A 21,966-nucleotide genomic window follows, 5' to 3' on the forward strand; every position below is an offset into this window, starting at 1 on the left:
TTTGCAGCTGGATCTTTGTGATGTCCACTTCGAGACATGAATTGTGGAAAGAGTTGGATCCGATGCTCCACTGATGGTAATTCCTGAAGCATGGGCTTGCTTCAAATAGCCAAGAGCCTCTGCTTCGTCAGCTTTGCAGCAGTAAGATTCTGCAAAGAATGCATCTCTTGGTCTAACTAGTGCTTTCCATCTGATTTTGTTACAATCAGGCACTCGGGTCTGGAATAAGAACCTATCATCAATCTGGAAGAACTCTAAAGCTCTTGAAAGCCTTTGGTAAGTTTCTCAATGTCGCTGCTGCTAGTGCCGGCTCCCATAGCAAAAGTTATGGAGTTCAGAAGAGGAAGCTCAGCCACCACCTTGCATTTATCACGCAGAAAGCCATTGGGAAGAGTTCCTGTGACTCCGAGCTCTCACAAACCAATGGTGATCCTAAGCTCATAAAAAATGGTATCAGCTAGTTGCCAAGCTCTATCAAGGACTAAAACTTGTGGGATATTTTCAAGGCGTCATCGAGCTGTGGAAGCCAGCTCCAGAGCTGTATCAAACGCTGGATGGTCATCGCTTGCTGCACAACTCATCTGGTCCCTTGTGGCATCGAGAGAGACCAAGAGAAGGTAACTTGGACTGGAGCTTTGCAAGGCTCGAAGGCACTTGCTAATTCTCCCGTGCTTTACAATCTCGCAGCCTTTCACTAGATGGAGCATCCCGGACTGCATCAGAGACGAGAGTACCTTGTGCGTGGATTGGACAACAACGTCGGCTCCCTGCTCGAGTGCCGTTGCTGGAAACCTCAAGTGGAACTTGAAGTGAGCTCCATGAGCCTCGTCAACTATGATTGGGATACCATGCTTGTGAACACACCTTTGCGATCTCCTCCACTGAGCTACACACTCCAAAGTAAGTTGGCGAGACAATCAGAACAGCTCCAATGCTCACGTCTTTTCCTTTCTGCAGATCCAAGATGGCCAGCTCAATGCTCTCGGCAAAGAGACCGTGAGAAATCTCCCAGAGCTCATAAGAAGGAAGAACATAGTGAGGCATTGCTCCAGCAAGAACCATAGCTGAGAATGCTGAGACGTGGGCGTTCCTGGGGAGGATCAAAACGTCACCTGGCTTGCAGCAGCTCATCACCGCCGCTTGAATTACACACGTAGAGCCGTTTACCAAGAACCACTAATAAAAAGCTCCGCAGCCATTTGCTGCGCTTCGGCTATGGCTTCTTATGGCGAGTGCAAGTTATCCATGCCTGGCAGCTCCGGGAGATCAAACTGGAAGAGCTGAGCTCGAAAAGCTTGGAAATCGAAGAGGGCGCTGAGGAACCGCGGCCGTGGCCTGGGAAGTGAACTGCAGCGACACGCTCCTCGCCGGTTCTCTTGAGAGCTTCAAGCAAAGGAGCTGAGGGGAGCAGTAACGGAGGATGATTGTTGAGCACCGACGTCGGCATAGCCATCCACGCCATGACTCGCTCACGCACGAATACTTGGAATGCGAGACCCACAAATTTTCATCCAGCGACACAAAAGTCTCCAACCAATTCTTCTCTTCCGCATTCCCTTATTTCTTGCTCTTTTGTTGGCCAGAAAGAAGTAGAAACAACACATGTTGCGATTCCTGGGCTGCTGTTAGCCACATCGTCCTATTCGACTCAACCGTCTTCAAGGTCAAATAGCTCTGACACATTTGACCAAGTCAAACCAATTGCACACTCCCGTTGCCCCGATCGTTTTTCAGTTTGACCATGACGGCCACATTTCAAGGTACGTATGTTATGAAGGACGTAAGGGGATACTATACCATTTCTCAAAATAAATGACTTGTACTTATTGCTGCAATACTTTAGCGTTGGAATCCTTGTTTGTGTCGCACCATCTTTTCTCTTAGTTGAATGATAGTTGATAATTGAAAGTTTATATTCCTGCTTTGGAATGGTTTTCTCCTCGACTTAGACTTCAAGATCACCATCTCTACGTTCTTGGACTCAGTCTCTCAGACTATAACACATGGGGTGAAAACCCAAAGTGTTTGTCTCCCTGGGGTGTGAGAGGGAAAAGGAGCTGGAGGTATGTATTGTCAATGAAAACTTATCAGATCTCATGCTGCCATCGCTGTAGATAATGCTCGTCCATGGTGGAATGCTCCCGATGTTTGATGGGAAGCGGAATGCCACACTGGCTATACAACTTGGCCATCAAAACATAGGCTGCAGAATCACTCTCGTCCAGCTCCACCATCCTCTGGAACGCAGCCCTTCCATTCTCCAAATCCTTCCACTCAATGCAAGCGCATAACACCGTCTTCCACACCATTGAGTCGGGCTCCACCAGCATGCTCTCGGCCACAGCCACGCTCTCCTCCACAAGGTTTGCTCGTCCAAGTAGATCCACCACGCAGTTGTAGTGCTCCACGCCGGGAGCAATGCCGTAATCTCTTGCCATGGCCTCCAAGTAGCACTTGCCATCTTCCACCAGTCCTGAGTGGCTGCAAGCGCTTAGAAGCCACAGGAAAGTCGCGCCGTCAGGAGCTACCGATCGATCCTTCGTCATCCTCTCAAAAGTTTCAAGTACTGACTTGGAGTCCCCGCACTGGCTGTATCCCGCAAGAAGATTGTTCCAGATGATCACTGGAAGAACAAGGTGCTGCTGCCTCTGGATTGATGCAAAAACCTCCTCTGCCTCGGCCATGCTTCCACACTTCCCGTAAAAGACAATGAGTGCGTTGGCCAGAAGAACACAGTCGCTGGGCCCAGCCTCGCGAATGCTGGCATGAATCTTTCTCCCGACCTCGAGCAATGCAAGTATCGTGCATGCCTTGAGTGCCGGCAAGAAAGTTTGAGCGTTTGGTGCTGGATCTTCTTGCTGCTGCTGCAAGCGCTGGAAGAGCTCCAAAGCCGTGTGGCTCTCCCCAGCCTCGACGTAGCCACTGATGATCGCATTCCACGATACTATACTTCGCTGCTGCATCCCTTCAAAAACCCATCTCGCCATGTACATGCACTTGCACTTTGAGTACATGTCCACCAGAGTGTTGGCCACGAATATATCTGCCTCAAATCCCAGCTTTGCTGCTCGAGAGTGAAGTTCCATCCCTGTTTCCAGCCACCTCTGCTGCTGCTGCTGCTGCTGTCCAGTAAGTTTCTTAGTCTTCTCTCCTTTGCTGGCAAGGCCTGAGCACGCACTTAAAGCCGCAATGAAAGCCCGAGAGTCCGGTTCCACACCTTCGTCTTGCATCCTCTGGAACAAATCCAGAGCCATCTTGCCTTCACCACCTTCCGCAAGCGCCATTATCATCGAAGTCCACAGCACCGAGCTTCGATGCCTCGTCACGAAAAAGACACGCTCAGCATCACCAAGGCTGCCACACTTCGCGTACATGTTGATAAGCGAAGTTGCCACAAACGAGTTGGAGTCATCACCAGATCTTCGAGCTCGAGAGTGAACAGCCATGCCTCTCTCCAAGCTCAAAACTTTCACCAGTATTGTTCCATCGCCTGGAAAACCCGCTGGCTCTTCCTTCTCCGCCAGACTTGTGCAGGCCATGAGCGCTGGAAGATAAGCCTGAGCGTCAGTCGCGAAGCCTTCAGCTAGCATCGCTTCAAAGTACTTTAAAGAAAGCCCGCCTTCATGGTTCTCCATATATCCCGAGACCATAGCAGTCCACGAAACCACACTATGCCTTTGCATGCTATCGAAAACCAGCCGCGCGTTGTCCATGCTTCCACATTTCGCGTACATGTCCACCAGCGTGTTTGCCACAAAAATGTTTGTACTGTGCCCGAGCTCCGCAAGCATAGCATGCAAAGCCATGCCTGTTTCCAGCCACCTGACTTTAAGATCTCGTCCTTGGAGTCTCTGGCTTTCCTCCTTGGCTGCAAGGCTTGAACAGGCCCTCAAGACAGCGACGATAGTTCTTGAGTCCGGTGCCAAGCTTTCCACCTGCAGCATGCGAGAGAAAACCTCCAAGGCCGCTTCATCTTCTTTGCTTTCCACGAATCCCAGAAGCAAAGCAGTCCACAGCACCACGTCGCGTTCTCTCATCTTCTCAAAGACCCGACTAGCGTCCACCATGCTCCTGCACTTCGCATACAAGGTGATCAGGGTGCTCCCAACGAAGAGGTTTGCAGGGAGATTTCCTCCAAGTAGTTTGTGAAGTACCATGCCTCTTTCCAAACTGACCACCTTGACAAGTTTTCCCTGCAGAAGTTTTGCGCTTTCTCTAGCTGCCAGACTCGTGCAGGCAATGGCTGCCGCGAGGAATGTCCGAGCATCCGGCTCACCACCTCTAGTGCGTTGCATGCGAGAAAAGAGCTCGAGAGCCACCTCGCCTTGATCGCTCTCTGCATATCCAAGGATCATTACGTTCCAAGACGACACACTGCGGTCTTGGATCCTGTCAAAAACCCGTCGAGCGTCTTCCAGAGATCCACACTTCACGTAAAAGTCGAGTAGCGTGCTTGCCAGAAACCGGTTAGACTCGAGGTCACTCCTGGAAAGCTCTGAGTGAAAAGCCATTGCTCTCTCCAGAGAGACCACTTTCACCATTTTTCCAGCCAGCTCCCTGCCGTCTTCTCCCGCTGCCAAGCCGGCGCAGGCACCAAGAACAGCCACGAAGGTTCTCGCGTCCGGCTGGAAGCCTTGATCCAGCATGGTGGAGAAAAGTTTCAGTGCCAAATCCTTTTCTCCACTCCGAGAATAAGCCTTGATGATCGCATTCCAGGACACCACGGTTCGCTGCTCCATGTCGTCGAAAACTCGCCGAGCTTCGTCCAGGCTCCCACATCTGGCGTACATGTCGATGGACGTGTTCGCCAGGAAAACGTTCCCATCTCGTCCACATTTGGCGAGCACCTGTTCAAGTTCCTCCTTACTGCTGCAAGACTTTAGCGTCGCGAGGAGCGCTGGAATGCTCCTTCGTGTCGTGCTATCTTTTCTCTTCAAGTTGCCGTTAGAGTTGAATGCTCGGTGATCATCAAAGCTACAAGTTTCCCCGGGTTGCGAGTTTGTACTCCCGCATCTGCGACGCTCGGAGAGAGCATTGGAATTGTTTTCTCTCAACGATACATCTAGCAAAGAACAAGGAAACATGACTTAGAGAGCTCTGTCGAATTTAAAAGCCTTGGTTGAACGTACCTCTCAAGGAAATTCCCTTGCCTGCCGAAGCTACCATGTAGTTCCTTCCATCGCTCCAGAATGCTACTGCTTATACGAACATTGGGATTTTCTTTGAATACCTCGAAGAAAAACCACTCTGGACGAGACTTGCAGATGGGAATCTTCTGATGGCAGTGGCAAAGAGGAGCTCCAGGAATCGCGAACAATCCAAACCCCAAAGAACCCTAGAATAGTGCCTACATTTTTTCAAATCACTTGGCCAGGCGCTGTGACGATGGACGCACACGCAGCGAATTTCGTTTACTTTCTTAGAGAGCTGGTTTTCACCATGTCCAACTCAAGGGGAAAGGACACAGGAAGATTTCAAAAGTCTCCAAAGCTACAAATGTTACAATCCTGGCTGCGAGAACGAGTAGTCAGGATTTACAATGTACTTCCCTTTTTCCGAGCAGAAAAATGATAAGTTCACATAAAAAAAACTGAAAATTGCGCCACCATCTTAGCACAAATGTATGGAGACCCACAAATTTTCATCCAGCGAATCAAAAGTCTCCGAAGCAAGCCACATCTTCCACAAAAATGGCGGAGGTGCTCGAGCACAAAGCATTCCACTGGATCTTCGGACTTCAAGAATTTTAGTGTTTTTAGTGTAAATCAATGCCGTCGTCATAAAAAAATCCATAAGTCTTTAGGAAAAAAAAAAAAGAACTAAAGAAACAAGGAAAGAACACATACCTAAATAAATAGAAAGGGGTCTGCCGTTAAAAAGAATGTTGGCAAAACTAAGAAAACATACCGGTGGTAACTTTGGAGGAGAAGTGACACCATCAGGCCTGTGTTGCTCCACGTACTTGCCAAAGTGAAGCAGAGACACTTTGCTCGTTCTCGGTAGCCTTGCCTCGATCAGCTTGGACAACATAGCCTTTGCGTTTAGGAGGCGTGCATTCTCCCTTGTTGCATCATTCCAAGCACAACCACAAACATTACAGAACGTCACCCATTCTCGTAACGCTAGCCCTAGTTCCGCACATCTGGAAGTTGGCCCAAGCTGACGATCCGAGGCCCACGACCCTTACGGTATTGTCGCAGAGCCTTCGCAAGTAAGGGTGCGAGCATCTAGATCGCTCTCACACGAGTCGCGGTAGATTTCAGCGACCATCCTGATGCAGTCATAGACAAGGAACAGTTACGCTTCATCTTCATTTCGGAGTGCAGCGCCTCGCGTGCATCAACCCAAGCTCTCGAAGTCTTGGTACTGCAGCACATCACACCAGGTACCTGCCGACGAGTACTCCACACGCCACCTTTTTCATCGCATCCAAGAAGAGTTCCTTGCCCGTATAGAAGCTCCGCCACATACAGCATCCTTGAAACAACCCAGTTGACCTAAAATTTGAAGGATAATGCAGCTTTAACTCATACTGACGTGGCAGTTTAGCTAGCCGAAGAGCAACGTCCTTTCAAATCACTAGGGCTTTTGGCGATCGCGGTGGAGGCGCTGCGACGATGGGCGCACACGAATCAATCCGCGAGCTCCATCTCTTTTCGCGCTGAGCTTCACAGCTTGCAGAGCTTTCTCTAAAGGTACGCCGATCAAACTTTCGGTTTGCCATCGATTCGATTCCATCGCTCACAAGCACAATGCGCGCAGGGGAATTTCGTTTCCTCTCGTCGTCAAGAGCTCGAGAGAAGATCGTCTCTGCTAGTTCTCGAGGGCTTCTTTTTTCTTTTTCCGTTCGTTTATCCTGCCAAGTTAGCTGGTTTTCACCATGTCGAAGCCAAGGGGAAAAGCCATGTTTGATACAGGGAATCCTATGCTCAACAGTGTAGTGGATGGATTCATCAAAGTTGGAGGAGTAAGTATCGAAAAACTTTCCTTTCTTTTTTTTTACGCCCGCTGTTCTAGTTTGAGACGAAGTGTTTGACAAAGAATTTTGGCAGGTTGGGGCAATTCAAGCAGCATCCAAGGAGTCATATCGGATTTTAGTCCATGGTATACATTGATTTTCTCTAGGAGAATGAAGCTTACTCTCCTTTGTTCTTTCTTTCCTGGCCACTTTAAACTGACGATATTCTTGACTTTGCAGACGATACGAACAGCAGAAGATCTGTTGAGAGAGCGGTATGTCAATTTGTCCATCATTTACTCAACCCGGAGGAAGAGGAGGAAACCACAGCTGTTACTTCCTCAACCTTTGTTTCGTTCGTTTAAGTTCTCTAAGACTCGTTTTTAGTTCCCTTTTGTTTTGTGCTTCATTGCTTTGTCTTTGTATATTTTTCTTTGTTCTTGTGGCTTCAGTGATGCGGGATAGAAGTCGAGATGTCTTTCTCTCAAAGCATTGACAAAGCTTTTCCGGTTTTTGCAGGTCCAACGTATGGGCCGAGACTCGGTGAACTGGGGTACGTTTTCTAAGATTTTTCTCTTCGTTTAACTCCGTGACGACTTTGATCCAACCAGGTCTAGCTGCTGGCATGTACACTGGGGTTTCTTACGGGATCCAAGAAGCCAGAGGCGTCAATGACTGGGTAACTCTCAAGAAATCCTCGAAAACTTAAAAGCAGAGGTATAAAACGAGCTCTCGATGATTGTTTTGACGCTTTGTTTTCCAGAAAAACGCCGTTTTAGCAGGAGCTGTGACCGGAGCGGCCATAACTCTAGCCAATCCCAGACCTCGACAAGACCACGTCGTTCACAATATGATCACGGGAGGAGCCATTGCCACCGCAGCCGAGATCATACGAAACTTATGCTGACACGGAGGAGGCGAGAGAAAAGGAGTGACAAAGTTTGACAATCCACGGGCATCACGATCGATCCACCACTTTGTTTCCAACTCGCCATCGTTCTTCCCGGCAGAACTTACGTGTTTTTCTAGCATGAATCCATCGTTTTTTCTTTTCTAGAGGTGTTCTTCCGGGGAAACAAACTCAGGTTTTATTTCATAGCTTTCTACTAGAGCACAGGCTATGGAGCAAAGCCAAGCTTTCCTAGAGAGTTGGCTGCTCCACGAGACGGATGTAGGCCTTGCCAGATGGAACTTTGACGGTGTCGAATCCTTTTGGAAACATCTCCTTGGCCTTCTCGTCCGAGATAGTGGGAAGAATCATACACTTCCTCCCATTCTCCCAGTTCGCGGGCGTGGCCACGCTAAACTTATCCGTGAGCTGCAGGGAATCGATCACGCGCACGAGCTCGCTAAAGTTCCTGCCCGTACTGGCCGGGTAGAGGATAGACAGCCGTACCCTCTTGTCCGGGCCAATCACGAAGCACGCGCGACACGTCAGCGGCATCCCCGCGGCATCCTTCTCCACGGGGTCGAGCATCCCGAATCGGACGGCCAGATCGCGGCTTGGGTCGGCGACGATAGGGTATTTCACCTTGGTCTCCGGGCAGTAGCTCTCGATGTCGCCCAGCCACTCGCGGTGGGAATTCACGTCATTGCAGCTGAGAGCAATCACCTTGACGCCGCGGCGATCGAATTCGTGGATGCGCGACGCCAGGGAGCCCAGCTCCGACGTGCACACGGGCGTGAAATCGCTGGGGTGGGAGAGGAGAATCGCCCAGCTGCCGTTGATATACTCGTGGAATTTGATGGTTCCCATTGTGGATTCCGCCTTGAAATCCGGCACAATGTCGCCCAAATTCAGACCCATTTTCCCCTCCTCTCTCCTCTTTCTTCGCAAGAACCCTAAACCTTTGCAGTGCCTCTGAGTGGCTTTTATATCCTAGCCGCTCAAGTGGGACACGTGGGCGGTGGGATGCAGGGTAGGTGCCAATAACGGCTTTCCTGTGAAAGCGGGAATATGTACGGACGGTATAGAACGTTCCGACGAATATTCCATACCTTTAAAACTTTACAAAAAGTTGTTTGAGAAGAGGTCATTGGCATTTACGCGGATTTGTTCTTCGCTGCTTCCATCTGATGTTAAGAGATCACGGAGAGAGACGCTTACGCCCGGATTTGGATTTCGCGACTGGATTCTTGTGGTGAGCATTTTGTTGGCGGAGAGCCAGTCCAAAAATTTGGACCACTTGCCGCTCGCCATGGTCCCCCATTCGCCCGATGGATTGGCAAGAAAGGTCTTTGATAGGAACTCGAGGGACTCCATCACCATGTCCAAATCATCGAGGTGCTCGGGAGCTTGTGCCTGTCGCAGCGCTTTAAAAACCGTTTTTTGCTTACAACTTCAAGCTTACCAGAAGAATTTTTGCCGAGGACTCGATGTTTGCTGTGCTGTAAGCGAATCCTTTTGCCGAAGCTCGTAAGAATCCCCTCACAACGTCTGGTTTCTCCCTGTTGGAAACATTAGGAAGAAAACGCAACGAGACGAAGGAGCTTACTCGAGAGTGTCCGGGTGAGCTATGACGACAGGAGAATAGCAGTAAGGAATCCTGATACATTGGATGGTGCTAATCAGTTGCAGGGTACTTCACAAAAGCCACAAACATACCCGTATTCCTCGAGGATAAACTCGTTTAGTTCGATGCCTTTGCGCTTCGCCTGCACACCCTCCCAAGCTCGAAAAATCCAGGTTGCGTCTGCCTTGTTTTGTAATAGAGTGTTCCAGATTCCCAACTTGTCGGGAGTAGCCTCTTCAAAATTCCCGGCACCACCATCGGCTTGGATAAGTTTCTGGACAATTCTGCCTTCAAATCTTGCTGCGTAGGACGCATAAACCTTCCCATCCAAATCTCTAGGACGACACAATCCACTCTGTTTTAGAGTAGCTGCACAAACAGGGAAAGATTACAAACAAGATTTCGAAAAATCCAAGTACCAATTGCGCTGAGATCATCTTGAAGAACTGCTGCTACAGCGACGAGTTTGGACCTCGCTGGAGGTAAATGATAACTTATTACAGTCTCGCTAGGTGCAAGCCCGAATGCTGCATAAACACTTCTTAGTTTCTGAAAGCACGAACCAGACCACTTACTTGCTTGTCGTGCAGAAACCTGAGAAGCTGGGGTCACTTCGTAGTTGGAAACATGGGGACTTAGAAACTCCACGGAGATGCCTTCCTCCTTGTAGTAGCCCAACGCCTGTGCCACATAAAAGCCCACATGATTTGTGTTGGCCGTCCAGTCCAGCGCCAAAGAAACGCTTTGCAAGGTTCCTTCGGTGGCCATGGCTGGGAGTTGCAAGAAGTAAAATTTCTTTTCAAGTCATAAGCTGAGAAGTTAACAACGTTTCATTCATACCTGTCAATGGACGCTGTTGACAGCAAGAGTATGAGAACAATATGGACAAGTTCCATGAAGTACATTGAAGGACCTGACACCGCGCCGTTCGTCAAGAAACCGTAAGAGAACGCAATGCTTACTGTATAGTTGTGGGCAACAACGGCAACCAATCAGCTAGACATATTGTGTGGAACGCTTGGCCACAGCTTGGATTGTTACAAACATGATCCGGTATGCCGTCCTCTGTGTAACATAACAACGCAGTAAAACAGCAGTTACCAACACGAGATTTTACCGTCTGGTAGTTTGTATGCGTAACATATTCCACATTCCGTTGACAGTCCTCCCAGTTGATGAGTTTCAGGAGGAGGAGGAATAGGAACTTGAAGAACGGTTTCTAGATTGTCAAGCAAGTTCTTATCTTCTGTCCTGCAGGAAAAATATCATTTTTGTTAAAAGGATCGTAAGAAAGAAAATGTTTCAGAACCATATCATGCTACTCCCAATCAATCTTTGCCTCAGTGGCGAGACGACAGTTCCAGGGCCGAAAAAGGTGCACCTAGCAAAAGCAATTCTAAGCGTCATGTAAAAACTATCCTACCTTACTCTGGTAAAGAACGCGGAGTTGCTGGATTGATCTTGATTGATACTGAGCAGTGACCACCTGTGAAAAAGAGAGTGTGAAATTTGAACACGTAAAACAACGACAAACCCAAATAAATTCGTCTGGAGATGTCAGCTCGAGAGAGCTGAACAGGTTCATGCACCCAAGCTCTTTTGACAATGTCGTCCATCACATTCCAAAAATCTTGATAGCTATCCACGGCCTGCATTTACATTGTTTAAAGATTAAAGTTCCAAAAGGAAAAAAGAAGAAAGAAGTTACCAACTGGAACTGTGATAGAGCATCTCTCAAACCAGCACGGGAGGTCCATTCCACAGACCACGAAGATGGAAGGTCCTACAAAAAGTTCCGGTAAAAACTAATTGGCAGGATGGGTGCTTACAGCAGTAATACTGGGTTGCGACAATGGAAAATCTGGAGAGAAACTTAAACGTAGAGTGTGCATTCGATCTGCGCTGTCGCTGAAAAGAGAGTACTTGATTAAGAAACGTAGAAGACAATTATCTTACATCACGCGAAGCCAGAGCTTAGAGAAGTCGTCACTAATGTAAGCAATGTTCTCCCATCCCATCTCATCGATCTGAAAAAAATAAATCTAAAGTGTTTGGAAAGATAGAAGAAGAAGAAGATGCTTACCTGAGTGTAGAGCTGCGAGGGCGATAACACTGGCTTGGATTGAGCATGCAAAATACATTCCTACAACCACAGTAAGTAAAGCCTTCGCTCGAGAAATCGAAGTAGAAAGCTTTACCATAACGCTTTTAACTTCCACACAAAACGCATCGATGTTCTTACTCTTCTGCAGCCTCTGCAAAAAAACTTTAGCATTGAAGAAAAGAGTAAGAGAGAAAACTCTTGCCACTCACATCCCAAAGAACTTCCTCAAAGCCTCGAAACATTGCGCGCATCGGGGCGCCACACTCGATCTTTGCGTTGGATAAGGGATTAGAGCTAGGATCTACATCATGGAGGGAAAACGAGAATTCCTGGTTCTGTGAAGGAAGAAATCGCCACTAGAAAGAAGAATCCGATTGATAAGGATACCTGGATCGAGAAGAAGACTTGAAATGCCGTGGCGCTGGTGCCAAGCGGCAGCACAGTGGGCGCCATTCTCCTCAAGAGCCCTAAGAATATGAAATTTTGGCGCCAATTTTCTAGGGTGCTAGTGATGGAGAGAGAGCGATCCCGGCTAGTCGCCTTGGCGTTGGATGTCGGCTTCGATCGGGATGTCGTGAATGCGTGTTTGGATCAGCTGATTAGTCTCTATGGTGAGTATCAAATGGATTTTCATTAGAATGAGGCTGGAATGCTGATCCCTGGGCACAGGGTACGAGGGCCGAGATTTCGTCACTGTAGAGCATTGCGGGGATGATTTTCTCGCGAGGCTGGCTGATAGCACGCAAGCTCACGAGGATTGGGAAACGAGTAGCCCTCTTGCTGCTTCCGAGGATGGGGACGATGCCTTTGAGCTCAAGGAGAATGTTGTGGCTGATAGCGAGAACGAGGAAGTGGAGAATTCGATGGTGAGAGACGTGAGTTCTTCCAGCGCCGAGGAGGAGGACGACGATGTTATCATCATTGAGGCCGATGAAGCAACTCCAATCAAACCAAATGAGAAGAAAAGCTTGGCCCAAAAGAATCATCCTCCCAGCACTGCCGGAAGCGTAAGTTCTTTTTTCCTTTTCATTTTCTTTCATGTGAGATCTACTTCTCTTCTTCTTTCCTCAGGCGAAGAAAGCAAAGAAATTGGATGGGCGTATCTCATCCTTCTACTCGCCATCTCCTGGAACTCCCACTTCTTCGGAGAACTCGGCTACGCGACGCCCAACTTACGAACATTTGCGTTTGTTGGATGACTTCGACCTTGCAAACACTGGCATCTTTTATCACAACAAGTTTAGGCCGTTCCAGCGCATGGGATGCGAGGCTGCGATGGCTGGGAAAGATCTCTTTATTTTGCTTCCAACGGGTGGAGGAAAGAGTCTCTGTTATCAGGTATGACTTTGTTTATTTTTCATGAGAAGCTACTCCTTCGCTTACACCATCCTATCAGCTTCCCGCAGTGATGTCTCCTGGAGTAACCGTCGTGGTGTCACCACTCTTGTCGCTCATTCAAGACCAGGTACTGGCACTCGTCGAGAAGTTTCGGATTCCTGCCGCATTTTTGAGCTCTCAATTATCGTCTTCTCAAGCAGCAGCTGTCATGCAGGAACTGAGGTAAGATGGCCGTGATAAGGATTATTTTTCTAGGTGCTTATCTTGATACCTTGCAGAAAACAGCGACCCTCTTGCAAGCTTCTGTATGTGACGCCTGAAAAGCTCGCCAAGAGCGCTTCCTTTCAGGACGTGTTGCACGGCCTGGACCGGCATGTAAGCTCTCCGAGTCATTTTCGTAGAAGCTTTAATGATCTTGTTACAATGCAGAGGTTGCTGGCTCGTTTTGTTATTGACGAAGCACACTGCGTGAGGTACCTTTACCGCTGTTTTTTTTTTTTTTTTTTCTGTTTGCTGGAAACTTATGGTTTGGTTCTTTGCAGTCAATGGGGACACGACTTCAGACCGGATTATAAAGCCTTAGGAATTCTAAAGCAGCAATTCCCCCGAGTCCCTTTGATGGCATTAACAGCCACAGCAACACATAGTGTCCGAAAGGTACTTTTCAGTGTTCTTATCGTCTAGCAAACCATTTTTGTGCAGGATATACTTTCAATTCTTCGTATACCTCATGCGACAGTCATAGAGACGAGTTTCGATCGTCCCAACTTGAAATACAAGGTTGTGATCAAGGATCCGAAGGACCCGTTAGAGCAGCTTGGGAAGATTATAAAGGACGACTTTGCACGCCAGTGCGGAATAGTTTACTGCCTCTCCAAGAACGAGTGCAGGGACGTTTGCGACTACCTCAGCAACAAGTGCAAGATCAAAACAGCGTTCTATCACGCCGGCCTCAGCAACCGCGAGAGAGTTTTGGTCCAAAACAAGTGGCAGAAGAACGAAGTTCAAGTAATATGTGCCACCATTGCTTTCGGCATGGGGATCGACAAGGCGGACGTGGTAAGAAAATTTCGCTTTTTTATTTGAGGAGAGGACCAACTAAAAGCTTCGTCATTTTCTTTTTCGTTCCAGCGGTTTGTCATCCACAACACCATGTCTAAAGCCATCGAAGGCTACTACCAAGAATCCGGAAGAGCTGGACGCGATGGCTTGTCCTCGACGTGCCTCGTTCTATACCAGAAGAAGGATTTTAGCCGCATAGCGTGCATGCTGCGCAGCGGCTATGGCCGCTCCAAGGATTCCTTCAAGCGCGGAGTAGAACAAGGCCGCAAAATGCAAGAATACTGCGAAGAAAAGGTAAGATCTTTCCTTGAATTTGAGCGTGGTTCTAAAAGTTCTTCCATTTTGTAGAATCAGTGCCGAAGAAAGCTTCTTCTCGAGTACTTTGGTGAGAACTCCTCGCAGAACGGCTGTCCAACCGGTCCAAATCGTTGTGACAATTGCTCGAGACAAAGTTGAAAGAAAAGGTATTTACTTGATGTCAATAAATCAAGTAAGAAACCACAAGGGTAAAAAAGTGCGCTTTGTTTCAAAACATCTCCCGCGTCTTTTTGCCCTAAGATTATTCTCTTCGTTGAGCTAGGGCGCGATGAGCAGCGTCGTCTAGGGCCCGATGAGCAGCATCGTCTGTCCGGTGTGTTATGAGGATGCCAAGCCTGGAAGCGAGGATCTCCAAGCTATTGCTGGATGCGGACATGTGTTTCACGAGCTTTGGTATGTGATTCATTTCGCGCGATCAATCTATTCATTCCTTTCTTCTGATCCTCATTCTCTTCTCGTCAAGTCTCCAGCAATGGCTCGAGTATTGCCACAGGAAACCGTGCTGCCCGGTGTGTAAAGAATCTTGCCCGGCGAAACAGATCCATCGGCTATACTTTTTATCATCCGACCAACAATCAGTTTCTCACTCGCAAAACAGCAGCGCAACCATTGACGCAGTAAGATCTCCACATTTTATTCTCCATGGTTTTGCTCAAATTCTTTACTTTCTTCTTTTCCTTGTAGGTGCTTGGGAAGCTGGAGTCTCAGCTCTCGGTAGCTAATGCAGCACTACAAGCGATCAAGCAAGAAAACAAGCATCTCGATGACGAGGTGGATTTTCCTTTTATCAAAAAGTGTTTTTTACTGATAAATCTGTGTCGCAGCTCGCCAATCTTAAGATCAAGCTTGAGAAATCAGAGTGTGTTCGACGGAAAGCTATGAGTGACCTTGGCAACTGCAGAGAATCCTCGTCAAGGCTCCAGGAGGTATATTCAAACTTTTTTAGACGTCCAGCATGAGCCTGTGTGTTCTTCATGTAGGAAGTGAATAGGAGTTTAGAGGACCGCACGAAGCTGATTGAAAAGAACACGTCGCTAGCAAAAGAGCTTGCTTCCATGAAAATGTAAGTAGTGCCTTGTATTTGCAGTGTTTTAAAATCGTCATTGTCACAGGGTAGCAGACATTTCCTTGGACGAGGATGAAATCTTGCGGCTTGCAAATGTAGGCCAGGCAAAGAACAAGGACAATATTATTGACACGCTCACAAGATCCCTTGTCATTCGTAACAAGTATGTTTCTATGTTCTTCTTGACACGACCAATCCTTCCAAGCCATCTATATCCAGGAGTTACAGAGACTTGGTGAACAAGTGCAGCTCTTTGGGAATGAACGAGACAGTTGCTATTCAAAAAGCTAACAAAGCATCTGAGCAACTCAGAATTCTGAAGGTATGCACAGCTTTGATCCATGGTTATTCTCTACTTATCGAATCCAGGCTCGCGTCCAAGAGCTAGAAAAAGCTCTAGAGGTTAAAGAAAACAAGGAGCTTCGAGACCTGAAGAGGAAGATCGAACAAAGTAATACGAACTTTGTAGCTGAAAAACAGATGGCTTCCACAACCGCGGAACATGAGAACAAAGTCAGGCATGAAACCGCTACTGAGGATGGATGCTTTGTGCCTAAGCCTACAAATCTCTGCTCTGATAAAGCTCTACAAATCTCCATAAGGCGCGACGCTCCAATATGTAGCCCGATTCTTCCAGGTAAATCACTGAAACGTCTCACTTCCTCACCAGCAGCACCATGAATCGCAGGCGACTTGGCGAAAAACCAAGAGCACGTCTGTGCGCAAGACTCGTCGACCAGAAAGAGAGTGTACGCCGCAACGAGCGGGACGAGCTCTCCTCGAGGATTGACACCGTCCAGTAGTGACAAGGGAAGCTTCATACTCCGCGGTGCAGATGGCCGTGGTGGAAGAGTGACGATCTTGAAGCCTCCGGTAAGTCCGATCACTTTAGTCTCACAGTGTTTAAGTTCATATATGTTTCCAAATTCCAGGGAATCAAAGCAAGCGCGCATAAACAATCCAAGCGTGCCAGGAATCACGGCAGCAACGAAGGATTGCACATAGAACACTTCTTCGGGCGCGCAGAATAGAGTATGTTTGCATTACATAGTATATATTTTGCGGTATATTGCATTTTGCAGCAATGTATGATACCATAGTTCTCCGTCAAGGAGCTTCCAGGAGCATCTTGCCAGTGTCAAACTCCAGAAGCGGCTGCTGCTCCAGCCAAGACTCATCGAACTCGATGTTGTTATCCGGGATCGAGAAGAGCTCCTCCAGAAACGCATCGTCCAGTGTAAACGTTTGCTCGTCACCTTCCAAGCTTCTGGATTGCGGCTGCTTGCCATCGATATCACTTCCCACAAACTCTCCTTGCACAGCTTGAATTGCATCCTCGAAATCACCATCTGCAGAGCTCAGCGAAGGCGAGGATACCAGAGGTGGTGGCGAATCCTTGTTCAAGGTTAACTCCTCTGGCTCTTGAGACTTGGGACGATCCTCCGCCAACTTATGGGTAGTGTCACCTTGTAACGATTGGATGAAGGGCTTCATCTGGGGTGGCAGAGTTTCGAAATTGAGGCCGGCGATAGTGTCGAGCGCGTATTTCTTGCCCGTGTCCGGAGAGATAGCCGATACCGTGAGTATTGTACGTGTGAGCACATGTAGTTCCCATATTTTCTTTGTGATGCCGAAAATTCTCTTGCGGAAGCAACTTTTTCTTGTTTCCGGGTCCTGGATGTATTTGAGTGGGATTTTCTTCTTTCCGGCTGTTTTTTTCTACAACATAAATCAAAGAAGGAAAATTGAAGAACTATACATGGAACAATCATACAAATACAAATACCTTGATTGATGGCGACATCCTATTGGGGGGACAATCCCTTAAATTGTCCCCCCATGGGGGGGACAACAACTTAAATATTATATCTTACCCTTAAATCAGAAATAATATTTTATTAAGTGTACGATCTGCTAATTCCAGATGATCATACAAGTGTATCCCCAAAATAATCACGAAAGCATCTTCACATGATATCTCTAAGAAATGTACTCGTGTGGAATTTCATCCTCAAAGCGTATCCGGTGGTGCGCAGTCTCTTAGAAGAAAGCTCACAACTATTTGGGAATATCTGTCATATCTAAGTCAAAAGCTTTTGATAAATGAAATGGTTCCATGTGTCCACAGCCCCTGGTAAGCACCAGTGCAAGCAGTCATTTCTCCGTGGCTTACCTGGTTCCTGTGTCTTGAAGAAATTTGGATGCCCATCTGGCCTCATGAATGCGCTGTAAGTGACGTCCAAAACATCAAACCTACCAGCATTCGCCAGCCCCGCCACCTTTCCTCTCTCTACCTCCGCCACCTTTGCTCTCTCCACCTCCTCCCTCTGGATCCTGTTCATCCCGCTGCTCATGAAGGGCAGCCGTACGCTCCCGGGGGAGTATGGCACGGTACGGTTGCACACCCCGCCGGTGTACCACGCCCCGTGCTCGAAGTGATCGACCGTCACCGTCCTCGCGATGGTAACACCGCGGAACTCCCGCAGCAGGTAGCCCAGGACGCTGCGGTACGCTAACCGGTAGGCCTCTAGCTGGTCGACCTTAGTGACACCGTCGCCAGCAGCATTGCATGGGTTGCAACCAAGAACTTTCGAGGAGTTGTAGTAGACGCTGGGGCGGTAGTACCAGTATCCCGTGGAGATCACCGCAACGTCGTACTGGAGGACCTTGGAGGCCCAGATATCGTCCGGGGTGTCGAGGAAGACGCGGTAGGGATCGCTAGGAGATGTTCCAGGCGAGAACTTGACGAGGAACGGTGACCAGATGTGCGTGAGCGTGAAGTTGTGGCGGTCGAATCCCCACCGCATCTCCTTGTCCGACTCCTCGAAGAAGATGATCTGGGGTCTCTCGAGCTTGTGGGGCTCTTCCACCTAGACGAGAAAGTTTCCAAAAGTTTCTAAGAGCTATTTGCTTGGAACTTGGGGGCTTACTTGGGCGAGCGCGCAGAGGAGAGATTGCATATGGTTTCTGGCCATGGAGTCGCCGATGAAGATCATCTTTTTGTTTGTCATGCGGCGAAGGAAGTCGCGGGGATCCAGAGGTGGCAGCTCGCAATCGTCGGGCTTCCACCTCCAGTTGAGGTACGTGAGGTCGGGCCTTCCATTTTTCACGCAGTTTTGGTTCGGCTGGATGAACTTGCACGTCTCGTTGGTGTAGAGCGGAGGTGTTGAATCGGGCACCCAGTTACCCTTTGAAAGATCACACTTTTCTCCTGAAAATAAAAAAGAAAGATAAAAGGAGAAAAAAAGGCAAAAAGTTCGAAAAAAGCTACCTGAGCTTGATGGTGGATTGCTGGATCTCTCCTCTAGAAACAAATCGAATATAAGCTACGGATCGACCAATCCAATTTGAGAATTTACCTGGGGTGTCCGTGGCTTGGTCATTTTTTTCTGAAATCATCCAGTTATAAAACGGGAAGTGATTGATTCCACAACTTTACCTGATCCTGGAACATAGATCCAATCAGGAAACCGGATAAAAGAAGAAGAAGTAAAAATACCTGAAGGAGATGGAGCTGGAGCATCACCGGTTGTCTCCTTTGCATTGCTGGGTGTGTCTAGAGAACCAAATTCTCAGATCCAAAGAGAAAGACTTGCAAAACCACTAAAAATGAGGGTAACTTTAGCCAAACCTGACAATGAATCCCGGATCCTGCTGTTGATGGCGGCGAGCTCCGCCTCAAAATCCTGGCCTGGAAGGAAAGACAAGTAAACGAACCACAGATTGAGCAGCGTGAAGACGACCACTATGATCGATGTAACAGCGGCGTTCGCCATAGCTTCATGGTGTTTCTAGAAATCCAGACAGAAAAACCAGGCAGGAAACAAGGGATCGCCAATCGAATGGATGGACGGATTCAAAGCCTCCAGCCGGGAAGTAGCTCTCCAATCGGCATCATCGCAACTATTCCTTGTGCTTGTCACTACGTGCTTACGAGAGAGAGAGCAAGAGAAAAAGCATCTTTCCAAAAAGAAATAAACATACCTTCCAGTCACGACGACACGCTGTGTGATACTTGGTGGGGCGTTTAAGTCCGCGGGATTGTCAATCTCAAAGTGGTACCTCCACCATCCTGTGCTGTCACAAAGAACAAGGGAACTAATAATCAACCGAGACCCACTGGAACTTTTGGTGGAGCAATCCTTGTCGTGGAGCATTCCTGTTTGAAGACACGATCAAAGAAACCAATTCAAAACAAACATTGGTTGCAAGAAAAAAATGGTGAAAGTTTGCTCGATCGGTAACACTGGAGGTAAAAGAAAAGTTTTCTGGATCGACCGTGAAAACGTTTCGATCTTATGCTTACTACCGGACTGTTAGCTTCGGAGCCGGAGAACAGCTCGAGCTCGAGCTGGAAGAATCGTACCGAAAAACCAAAAGAAAAAAAGAAAACCAAAGAATAGATCGATCGAGTTTCGAGATCGATCACTTCATCCTCCTCGAACCTTGTGAAACTGCCTCAACTTGGAGTCCCCCATCTCGCTCTTCCTCCTCGTCTCGATCAGCAAGTGGAAGAGAAGCTGGTTCCACGTATCGATCGGGCCGGGCAAGCACCAGTGCAAGCAATCGTTCTGCGGCCTCTCGCCCGGCGGCTGGACGCGAAAGGTGTTTGGATGCCCGTCGGGCCTCAAGAACGAGCTCCAAGTCACATTCAACACCGCCATCTTCTTCTTCCCACTTTGATCCTCCCGCAACACTCGCTCAAACTCCTCCACCTGGATGTGATTCATCTCGTTGCTCATCCACGGCAGCTCCAAGCCGGCTGCCTGATCGAACGGGATCGTCCGGTTGCACAGCCCCCCCGTGTTCCAGGAGCCGTGCTCGAAGTGATCCACCGTGATCGTCCGGAGAACCGTGACCCCCCGGAAGTTGGCGGCCATGAACTCGAGCATGTTGCGGTGCGCGAGCCTGTAGGCCGGGAGGACCTCGAAGATGGTCAAGTTGAGGTGCGACCGAGGATTGCATCCCAGGATGGTGTTGTTGGAGTAGTAGACGCTGGGGCGGAAGAACCAGTAGCCGGACGAGAGGATCGCGACGTCGTACTCGTGGAGCTGCGTCTCCCACACGCTCTCCGGGACGTCGAGATGGATGTGGTAGATCTCGTCCACGAACTCGTGCTGCGCGAGGAACGGCGACCAGAGGTGGCCCAGCGTGAAGTTGTGCGATCGAAACCCCCATTTCATGATCTTGTCATCGGTGTCAAAGAAGATCTTCTCGGGCTCCTCCACCTGTTGTTCATCGTCAACCTTTAGAGCTCCACCGGAAAAGTTCTAAGAGATTGTTAGAGATTTACCTGGGCGAGAGCGCACAGCAAGGATTGCATGTGGTTGCGAGCGATGGAATCGCCGATAAACACCATCTTCTTGCCGCGCATGGAGTCGAGGAACTTGGCTGGATCCAAGCTCTCGAGCTCGCAGCCGTCGGGTTTCCACCGCCAATCCAAGTACCCTCGATCGGGCCTCCCATTCATCATACAGTTCTGCGAGGGCTGGATGAACGCGCACGTCTCGTTCGTGTACAGTGGCGTCCGGCTCGAATCGGGGATCCATTTTCCCACAGAGATGTCACACTCTTCGAAAGAAAGAAAGAGAATCGATCAGATGGGTCCAGGATCCTGGGACCGATTCCCAAAACCGAGTACCTGGGCTCGCGATTTCCTCTATTGGGTCACTGGAACTGCCATTCCCTCCCGGTAATTCGCACCCCTCGCATTGCTGATCGACCGATGGGGACGAAGAACCAATACCTGGAGCTGGCGAATTGTCGATTTCTCGTGGTGGGTCGCTCGTGTTCACGGTGGCGGGGGCGCTCCGGGCAGCGGCAGCGGCAGCGGCAGGAGAGAGGTCGATTTCGTGCCTGGCACCAATGTCAGGCGCAGTGGTAAACGCGCCATCTTCGCTTCCTGGCCAACGAACAAAGGACGAGAAGGAGAAGAACCAGCAATTAGCGAAGAGGGCGATGGCGGCCACCGTTGCAAACGCCAGTGCCGTTCGCCCACCGCCCATCGCCGCCTCCTTTCTCATGGCCTTGGAGGATCGCTTGCCGCATCTCTCTGGGTGGTCACTGCCGAGCCATGCCAAACAAAACGCTGACCATTTCAACCCCTCTTTTCTTCCAGGGTACATAAAGCTGGTCATGTTCTTGCCGCTGGGATACAAAAGCATAAATGCAAAAGCAAAGCAACGCGCAGGAGAGAGATCTTTCTCTCCTTTCGAGGCAAAAGAGCTCTCTCTCTCTCTCTCGATCGGCGCTTCCTCCACACGGCGACATTCCCTTTTGTTTTGCGATGATCGCGCCCGGTTCGTTACGTCGGGTGGAATGGAATAGGCGCGCCTGCCATGCTTCGTCTTGACGAACAATCAACTCCCAGCGATTCCCCTGTTTTTAGGGCACCCTGGAATTTAGGTCAAAATCACGAATTTAAATTTCGAGATTCGCGCTATAGTTAACGTGCACGGCCACGCAAGCTTTCTTTCCGCGCCACGTGCTTGGGCCAGGGTATGGGCCACTGGCCAAAACCCGCGTGGCGGTACGGCTATTGGATAAACCCAAGCCCGCATCGTCACCGTTTCAACCGACGGCTGCGATGGCGCCACATTGCGATATA

General features: G+C 48.9%; 8 protein-coding genes and 1 pseudogene across 10 annotated transcripts; 2 read left to right on the top strand and 7 right to left on the bottom strand.

Annotated features, from left to right (window-relative positions):
- Nucleotides 1-254: 254 nt before the first annotated feature.
- LOC112347199 lies at nucleotides 255-1,462 on the bottom strand (annotated as a pseudogene).
- A 376-nt stretch (nucleotides 1,463-1,838) lies between these two features.
- LOC112347305 (pentatricopeptide repeat-containing protein At2g13600-like) lies at nucleotides 1,839-5,306 on the bottom strand. Of its 2 annotated transcripts, XM_024678021.1 has the most exons (3): nucleotides 5,130-5,306; nucleotides 2,572-5,062; nucleotides 1,839-2,490 (listed from the first exon to the last, which is right to left on the bottom strand). In XM_024678021.1, exons 1-3 carry the CDS (start codon nucleotides 5,164-5,166, stop codon nucleotides 2,088-2,090), a joined length of 2,931 nt encoding a protein of 976 aa, XP_024533789.1. In that variant the 5' UTR covers nucleotides 5,167-5,306; the 3' UTR covers nucleotides 1,839-2,087. The 2 variants fall into 2 exon arrangements, with proteins under 2 accessions (XP_024533789.1, XP_024533788.1); XM_024678020.1 differs by having other exon boundaries at nucleotides 1,839-5,062.
- Nucleotides 5,307-6,580: 1,274 nt separating this feature from the next.
- LOC9636955 (outer envelope pore protein 16, chloroplastic) lies at nucleotides 6,581-8,012 on the top strand. Its single transcript, XM_002972798.2, has 7 exons — nucleotides 6,581-6,695; nucleotides 6,763-6,967; nucleotides 7,053-7,104; nucleotides 7,199-7,233; nucleotides 7,478-7,511; nucleotides 7,570-7,637; nucleotides 7,722-8,012. Exons 2-7 carry the CDS (start codon nucleotides 6,881-6,883, stop codon nucleotides 7,863-7,865), a joined length of 420 nt encoding a protein of 139 aa, XP_002972844.1. The 5' UTR covers nucleotides 6,581-6,695; nucleotides 6,763-6,880; the 3' UTR covers nucleotides 7,866-8,012.
- An 11-nt stretch (nucleotides 8,013-8,023) lies between these two features.
- Nucleotides 8,024-8,811, bottom strand: LOC9636956 (peroxiredoxin-6). The gene has a single exon (XM_024677748.1). It carries the CDS (start codon nucleotides 8,763-8,765, stop codon nucleotides 8,100-8,102), a length of 666 nt encoding a protein of 221 aa, XP_024533516.1. The 5' UTR covers nucleotides 8,766-8,811; the 3' UTR covers nucleotides 8,024-8,099.
- Nucleotides 8,812-8,895: 84 nt separating this feature from the next.
- On the bottom strand, nucleotides 8,896-10,374 carry LOC112347219 (formylaminopyrimidine-binding protein-like). Of its 2 annotated transcripts, none has more exons than XM_024677745.1 (7): nucleotides 10,312-10,374; nucleotides 10,047-10,266; nucleotides 9,891-9,998; nucleotides 9,564-9,840; nucleotides 9,454-9,504; nucleotides 9,310-9,406; nucleotides 8,896-9,260 (listed from the first exon to the last, which is right to left on the bottom strand). In XM_024677745.1, exons 2-7 carry the CDS (start codon nucleotides 10,237-10,239, stop codon nucleotides 8,967-8,969), a joined length of 1,020 nt encoding a protein of 339 aa, XP_024533513.1. In that variant the 5' UTR covers nucleotides 10,240-10,266; nucleotides 10,312-10,374; the 3' UTR covers nucleotides 8,896-8,966. The 2 variants fall into 2 exon arrangements, with proteins under 2 accessions (XP_024533513.1, XP_024533514.1); XM_024677746.1 differs by having other exon boundaries at nucleotides 10,047-10,241; nucleotides 10,312-10,349.
- LOC112347220 (E3 ubiquitin-protein ligase FANCL-like) lies at nucleotides 10,212-11,879 on the bottom strand. Its single transcript, XM_024677747.1, has 12 exons — nucleotides 11,785-11,879; nucleotides 11,670-11,726; nucleotides 11,555-11,614; nucleotides 11,428-11,498; nucleotides 11,301-11,379; nucleotides 11,180-11,254; nucleotides 11,006-11,120; nucleotides 10,900-10,957; nucleotides 10,781-10,852; nucleotides 10,589-10,722; nucleotides 10,434-10,536; nucleotides 10,212-10,384 (listed from the first exon to the last, which is right to left on the bottom strand). The coding sequence occupies exons 1-12, from the start codon at nucleotides 11,824-11,826 to the stop codon at nucleotides 10,315-10,317; spliced, it is 936 nt and encodes a 311-aa protein (XP_024533515.1). The 5' UTR covers nucleotides 11,827-11,879; the 3' UTR covers nucleotides 10,212-10,314.
- Nucleotides 11,880-11,972: 93 nt separating this feature from the next.
- Nucleotides 11,973-16,480, top strand: LOC9636957 (ATP-dependent DNA helicase Q-like 1). The gene is made up of 20 exons (XM_002972800.2): nucleotides 11,973-12,186; nucleotides 12,245-12,582; nucleotides 12,647-12,913; nucleotides 12,972-13,135; nucleotides 13,192-13,288; nucleotides 13,343-13,386; nucleotides 13,456-13,570; nucleotides 13,616-13,972; nucleotides 14,045-14,269; nucleotides 14,324-14,422; nucleotides 14,580-14,686; nucleotides 14,757-14,910; nucleotides 14,978-15,064; nucleotides 15,118-15,219; nucleotides 15,274-15,356; nucleotides 15,406-15,522; nucleotides 15,579-15,681; nucleotides 15,729-15,996; nucleotides 16,048-16,232; nucleotides 16,292-16,480. Exons 1-20 carry the CDS (start codon nucleotides 12,051-12,053, stop codon nucleotides 16,388-16,390), a joined length of 3,147 nt encoding a protein of 1,048 aa, XP_002972846.2. The 5' UTR covers nucleotides 11,973-12,050; the 3' UTR covers nucleotides 16,391-16,480.
- Nucleotides 16,481-17,399: 919 nt separating this feature from the next.
- On the bottom strand, nucleotides 17,400-19,403 carry LOC112347230 (protein trichome birefringence-like 25). Its single transcript, XM_024677783.1, has 7 exons — nucleotides 18,991-19,403; nucleotides 18,859-18,915; nucleotides 18,799-18,804; nucleotides 18,719-18,748; nucleotides 18,631-18,663; nucleotides 18,290-18,570; nucleotides 17,400-18,229 (listed from the first exon to the last, which is right to left on the bottom strand). Exons 1-7 carry the CDS (start codon nucleotides 19,133-19,135, stop codon nucleotides 17,441-17,443), a joined length of 1,341 nt encoding a protein of 446 aa, XP_024533551.1. The 5' UTR covers nucleotides 19,136-19,403; the 3' UTR covers nucleotides 17,400-17,440.
- Nucleotides 19,404-19,547: 144 nt separating this feature from the next.
- Nucleotides 19,548-21,746, bottom strand: LOC9637501 (protein trichome birefringence-like 25). The gene is made up of 3 exons (XM_002973008.2): nucleotides 21,001-21,746; nucleotides 20,653-20,930; nucleotides 19,548-20,587 (listed from the first exon to the last, which is right to left on the bottom strand). The coding sequence occupies exons 1-3, from the start codon at nucleotides 21,521-21,523 to the stop codon at nucleotides 19,790-19,792; spliced, it is 1,599 nt and encodes a 532-aa protein (XP_002973054.2). The 5' UTR covers nucleotides 21,524-21,746; the 3' UTR covers nucleotides 19,548-19,789.
- Nucleotides 21,747-21,966: the final 220 nt, after the last annotated feature.

This window comes from Selaginella moellendorffii, unplaced genomic scaffold (assembly GCF_000143415.4).
Source record: "Selaginella moellendorffii unplaced genomic scaffold, v1.0 SELMOscaffold_20, whole genome shotgun sequence".
NCBI classification, from domain to species: Eukaryota; Viridiplantae; Streptophyta; class Lycopodiopsida; order Selaginellales; family Selaginellaceae; genus Selaginella; species Selaginella moellendorffii.

Excerpts from the sequence above, each read along its gene's own strand:
- LOC112347305 (XM_024678020.1), bottom strand. The coding sequence starts at position 5,166 with ATGGTAGCTTCGGCAGGCAAGGGAATTTCCTTGAGAG. Across the intron at positions 5,063-5,129 it reads CAAGGGAATTTCCTTGAGAG|ATGTATCGTTGAGAGAAAAC; the intron begins GTACGTTCAACC and ends GTTCTTTGCTAG.
- LOC9636955 (XM_002972798.2), top strand. The coding sequence starts at position 6,881 with ATGTCGAAGCCAAGGGGAAAAGCCATGTTTGATACAGGGAATCCTATG. Across the intron at positions 7,234-7,477 it reads GAAGATCTGTTGAGAGAGCG|GTCCAACGTATGGGCCGAGA; the intron begins GTATGTCAATTT and ends CGGTTTTTGCAG. Across the intron at positions 7,638-7,721 it reads CCAGAGGCGTCAATGACTGG|AAAAACGCCGTTTTAGCAGG; the intron begins GTAACTCTCAAG and ends TTTGTTTTCCAG.
- LOC9636956 (XM_024677748.1), bottom strand. The coding sequence starts at position 8,765 with ATGGGTCTGAATTTGGGCGACATTGTGCCGGATTTCAAGGCGGAATCC.
- LOC112347219 (XM_024677745.1), bottom strand. The coding sequence starts at position 10,239 with ATGGCCACCGAAGGAACCTTGCAAAGCGTTTCTTTGGCGCTGGACTGG. Across the intron at positions 9,505-9,563 it reads TTTATCCTCGAGGAATACGG|GATTCCTTACTGCTATTCTC; the intron begins GTATGTTTGTGG and ends CCAATGTATCAG. Across the intron at positions 9,261-9,309 it reads CCTCGGCAAAAATTCTTCTG|GCACAAGCTCCCGAGCACCT; the intron begins GTAAGCTTGAAG and ends GCGCTGCGACAG.
- LOC112347220 (XM_024677747.1), bottom strand. The coding sequence starts at position 11,826 with ATGCGCGCAATGTTTCGAGGCTTTGAGGAAGTTCTTTGGGAT. Across the intron at positions 11,727-11,784 it reads TTGAGGAAGTTCTTTGGGAT|AGGCTGCAGAAGAGTAAGAA; the intron begins GTGAGTGGCAAG and ends GTTTTTTTGCAG. Across the intron at positions 11,255-11,300 it reads CGCAACCCAGTATTACTGCT|GACCTTCCATCTTCGTGGTC; the intron begins GTAAGCACCCAT and ends AACTTTTTGTAG.
- LOC9636957 (XM_002972800.2), top strand. The coding sequence starts at position 12,051 with ATGAAATTTTGGCGCCAATTTTCTAGGGTGCTAGTGATGGAGAGAGAG. Across the intron at positions 13,571-13,615 it reads CAACACATAGTGTCCGAAAG|GATATACTTTCAATTCTTCG; the intron begins GTACTTTTCAGT and ends ATTTTTGTGCAG. Across the intron at positions 15,220-15,273 it reads CCTCGTCAAGGCTCCAGGAG|GAAGTGAATAGGAGTTTAGA; the intron begins GTATATTCAAAC and ends TTCTTCATGTAG.
- LOC112347230 (XM_024677783.1), bottom strand. The coding sequence starts at position 19,135 with ATGGCGAACGCCGCTGTTACATCGATCATAGTGGTCGTCTTCACGCTG. Across the intron at positions 18,916-18,990 it reads GATCCGGGATTCATTGTCAG|ACACACCCAGCAATGCAAAG; the intron begins GTTTGGCTAAAG and ends TTGGTTCTCTAG. Across the intron at positions 18,571-18,630 it reads CAATCCACCATCAAGCTCAG|GAGAAAAGTGTGATCTTTCA; the intron begins GTAGCTTTTTTC and ends TTTTATTTTCAG.
- LOC9637501 (XM_002973008.2), bottom strand. The coding sequence starts at position 21,523 with ATGCTTTTGTATCCCAGCGGCAAGAACATGACCAGCTTTATGTACCCT. Across the intron at positions 20,931-21,000 it reads AGAGGAAATCGCGAGCCCAG|AGTGTGACATCTCTGTGGGA; the intron begins GTACTCGGTTTT and ends TTTCTTTCGAAG. Across the intron at positions 20,588-20,652 it reads TGCTGTGCGCTCTCGCCCAG|GTGGAGGAGCCCGAGAAGAT; the intron begins GTAAATCTCTAA and ends GATGAACAACAG.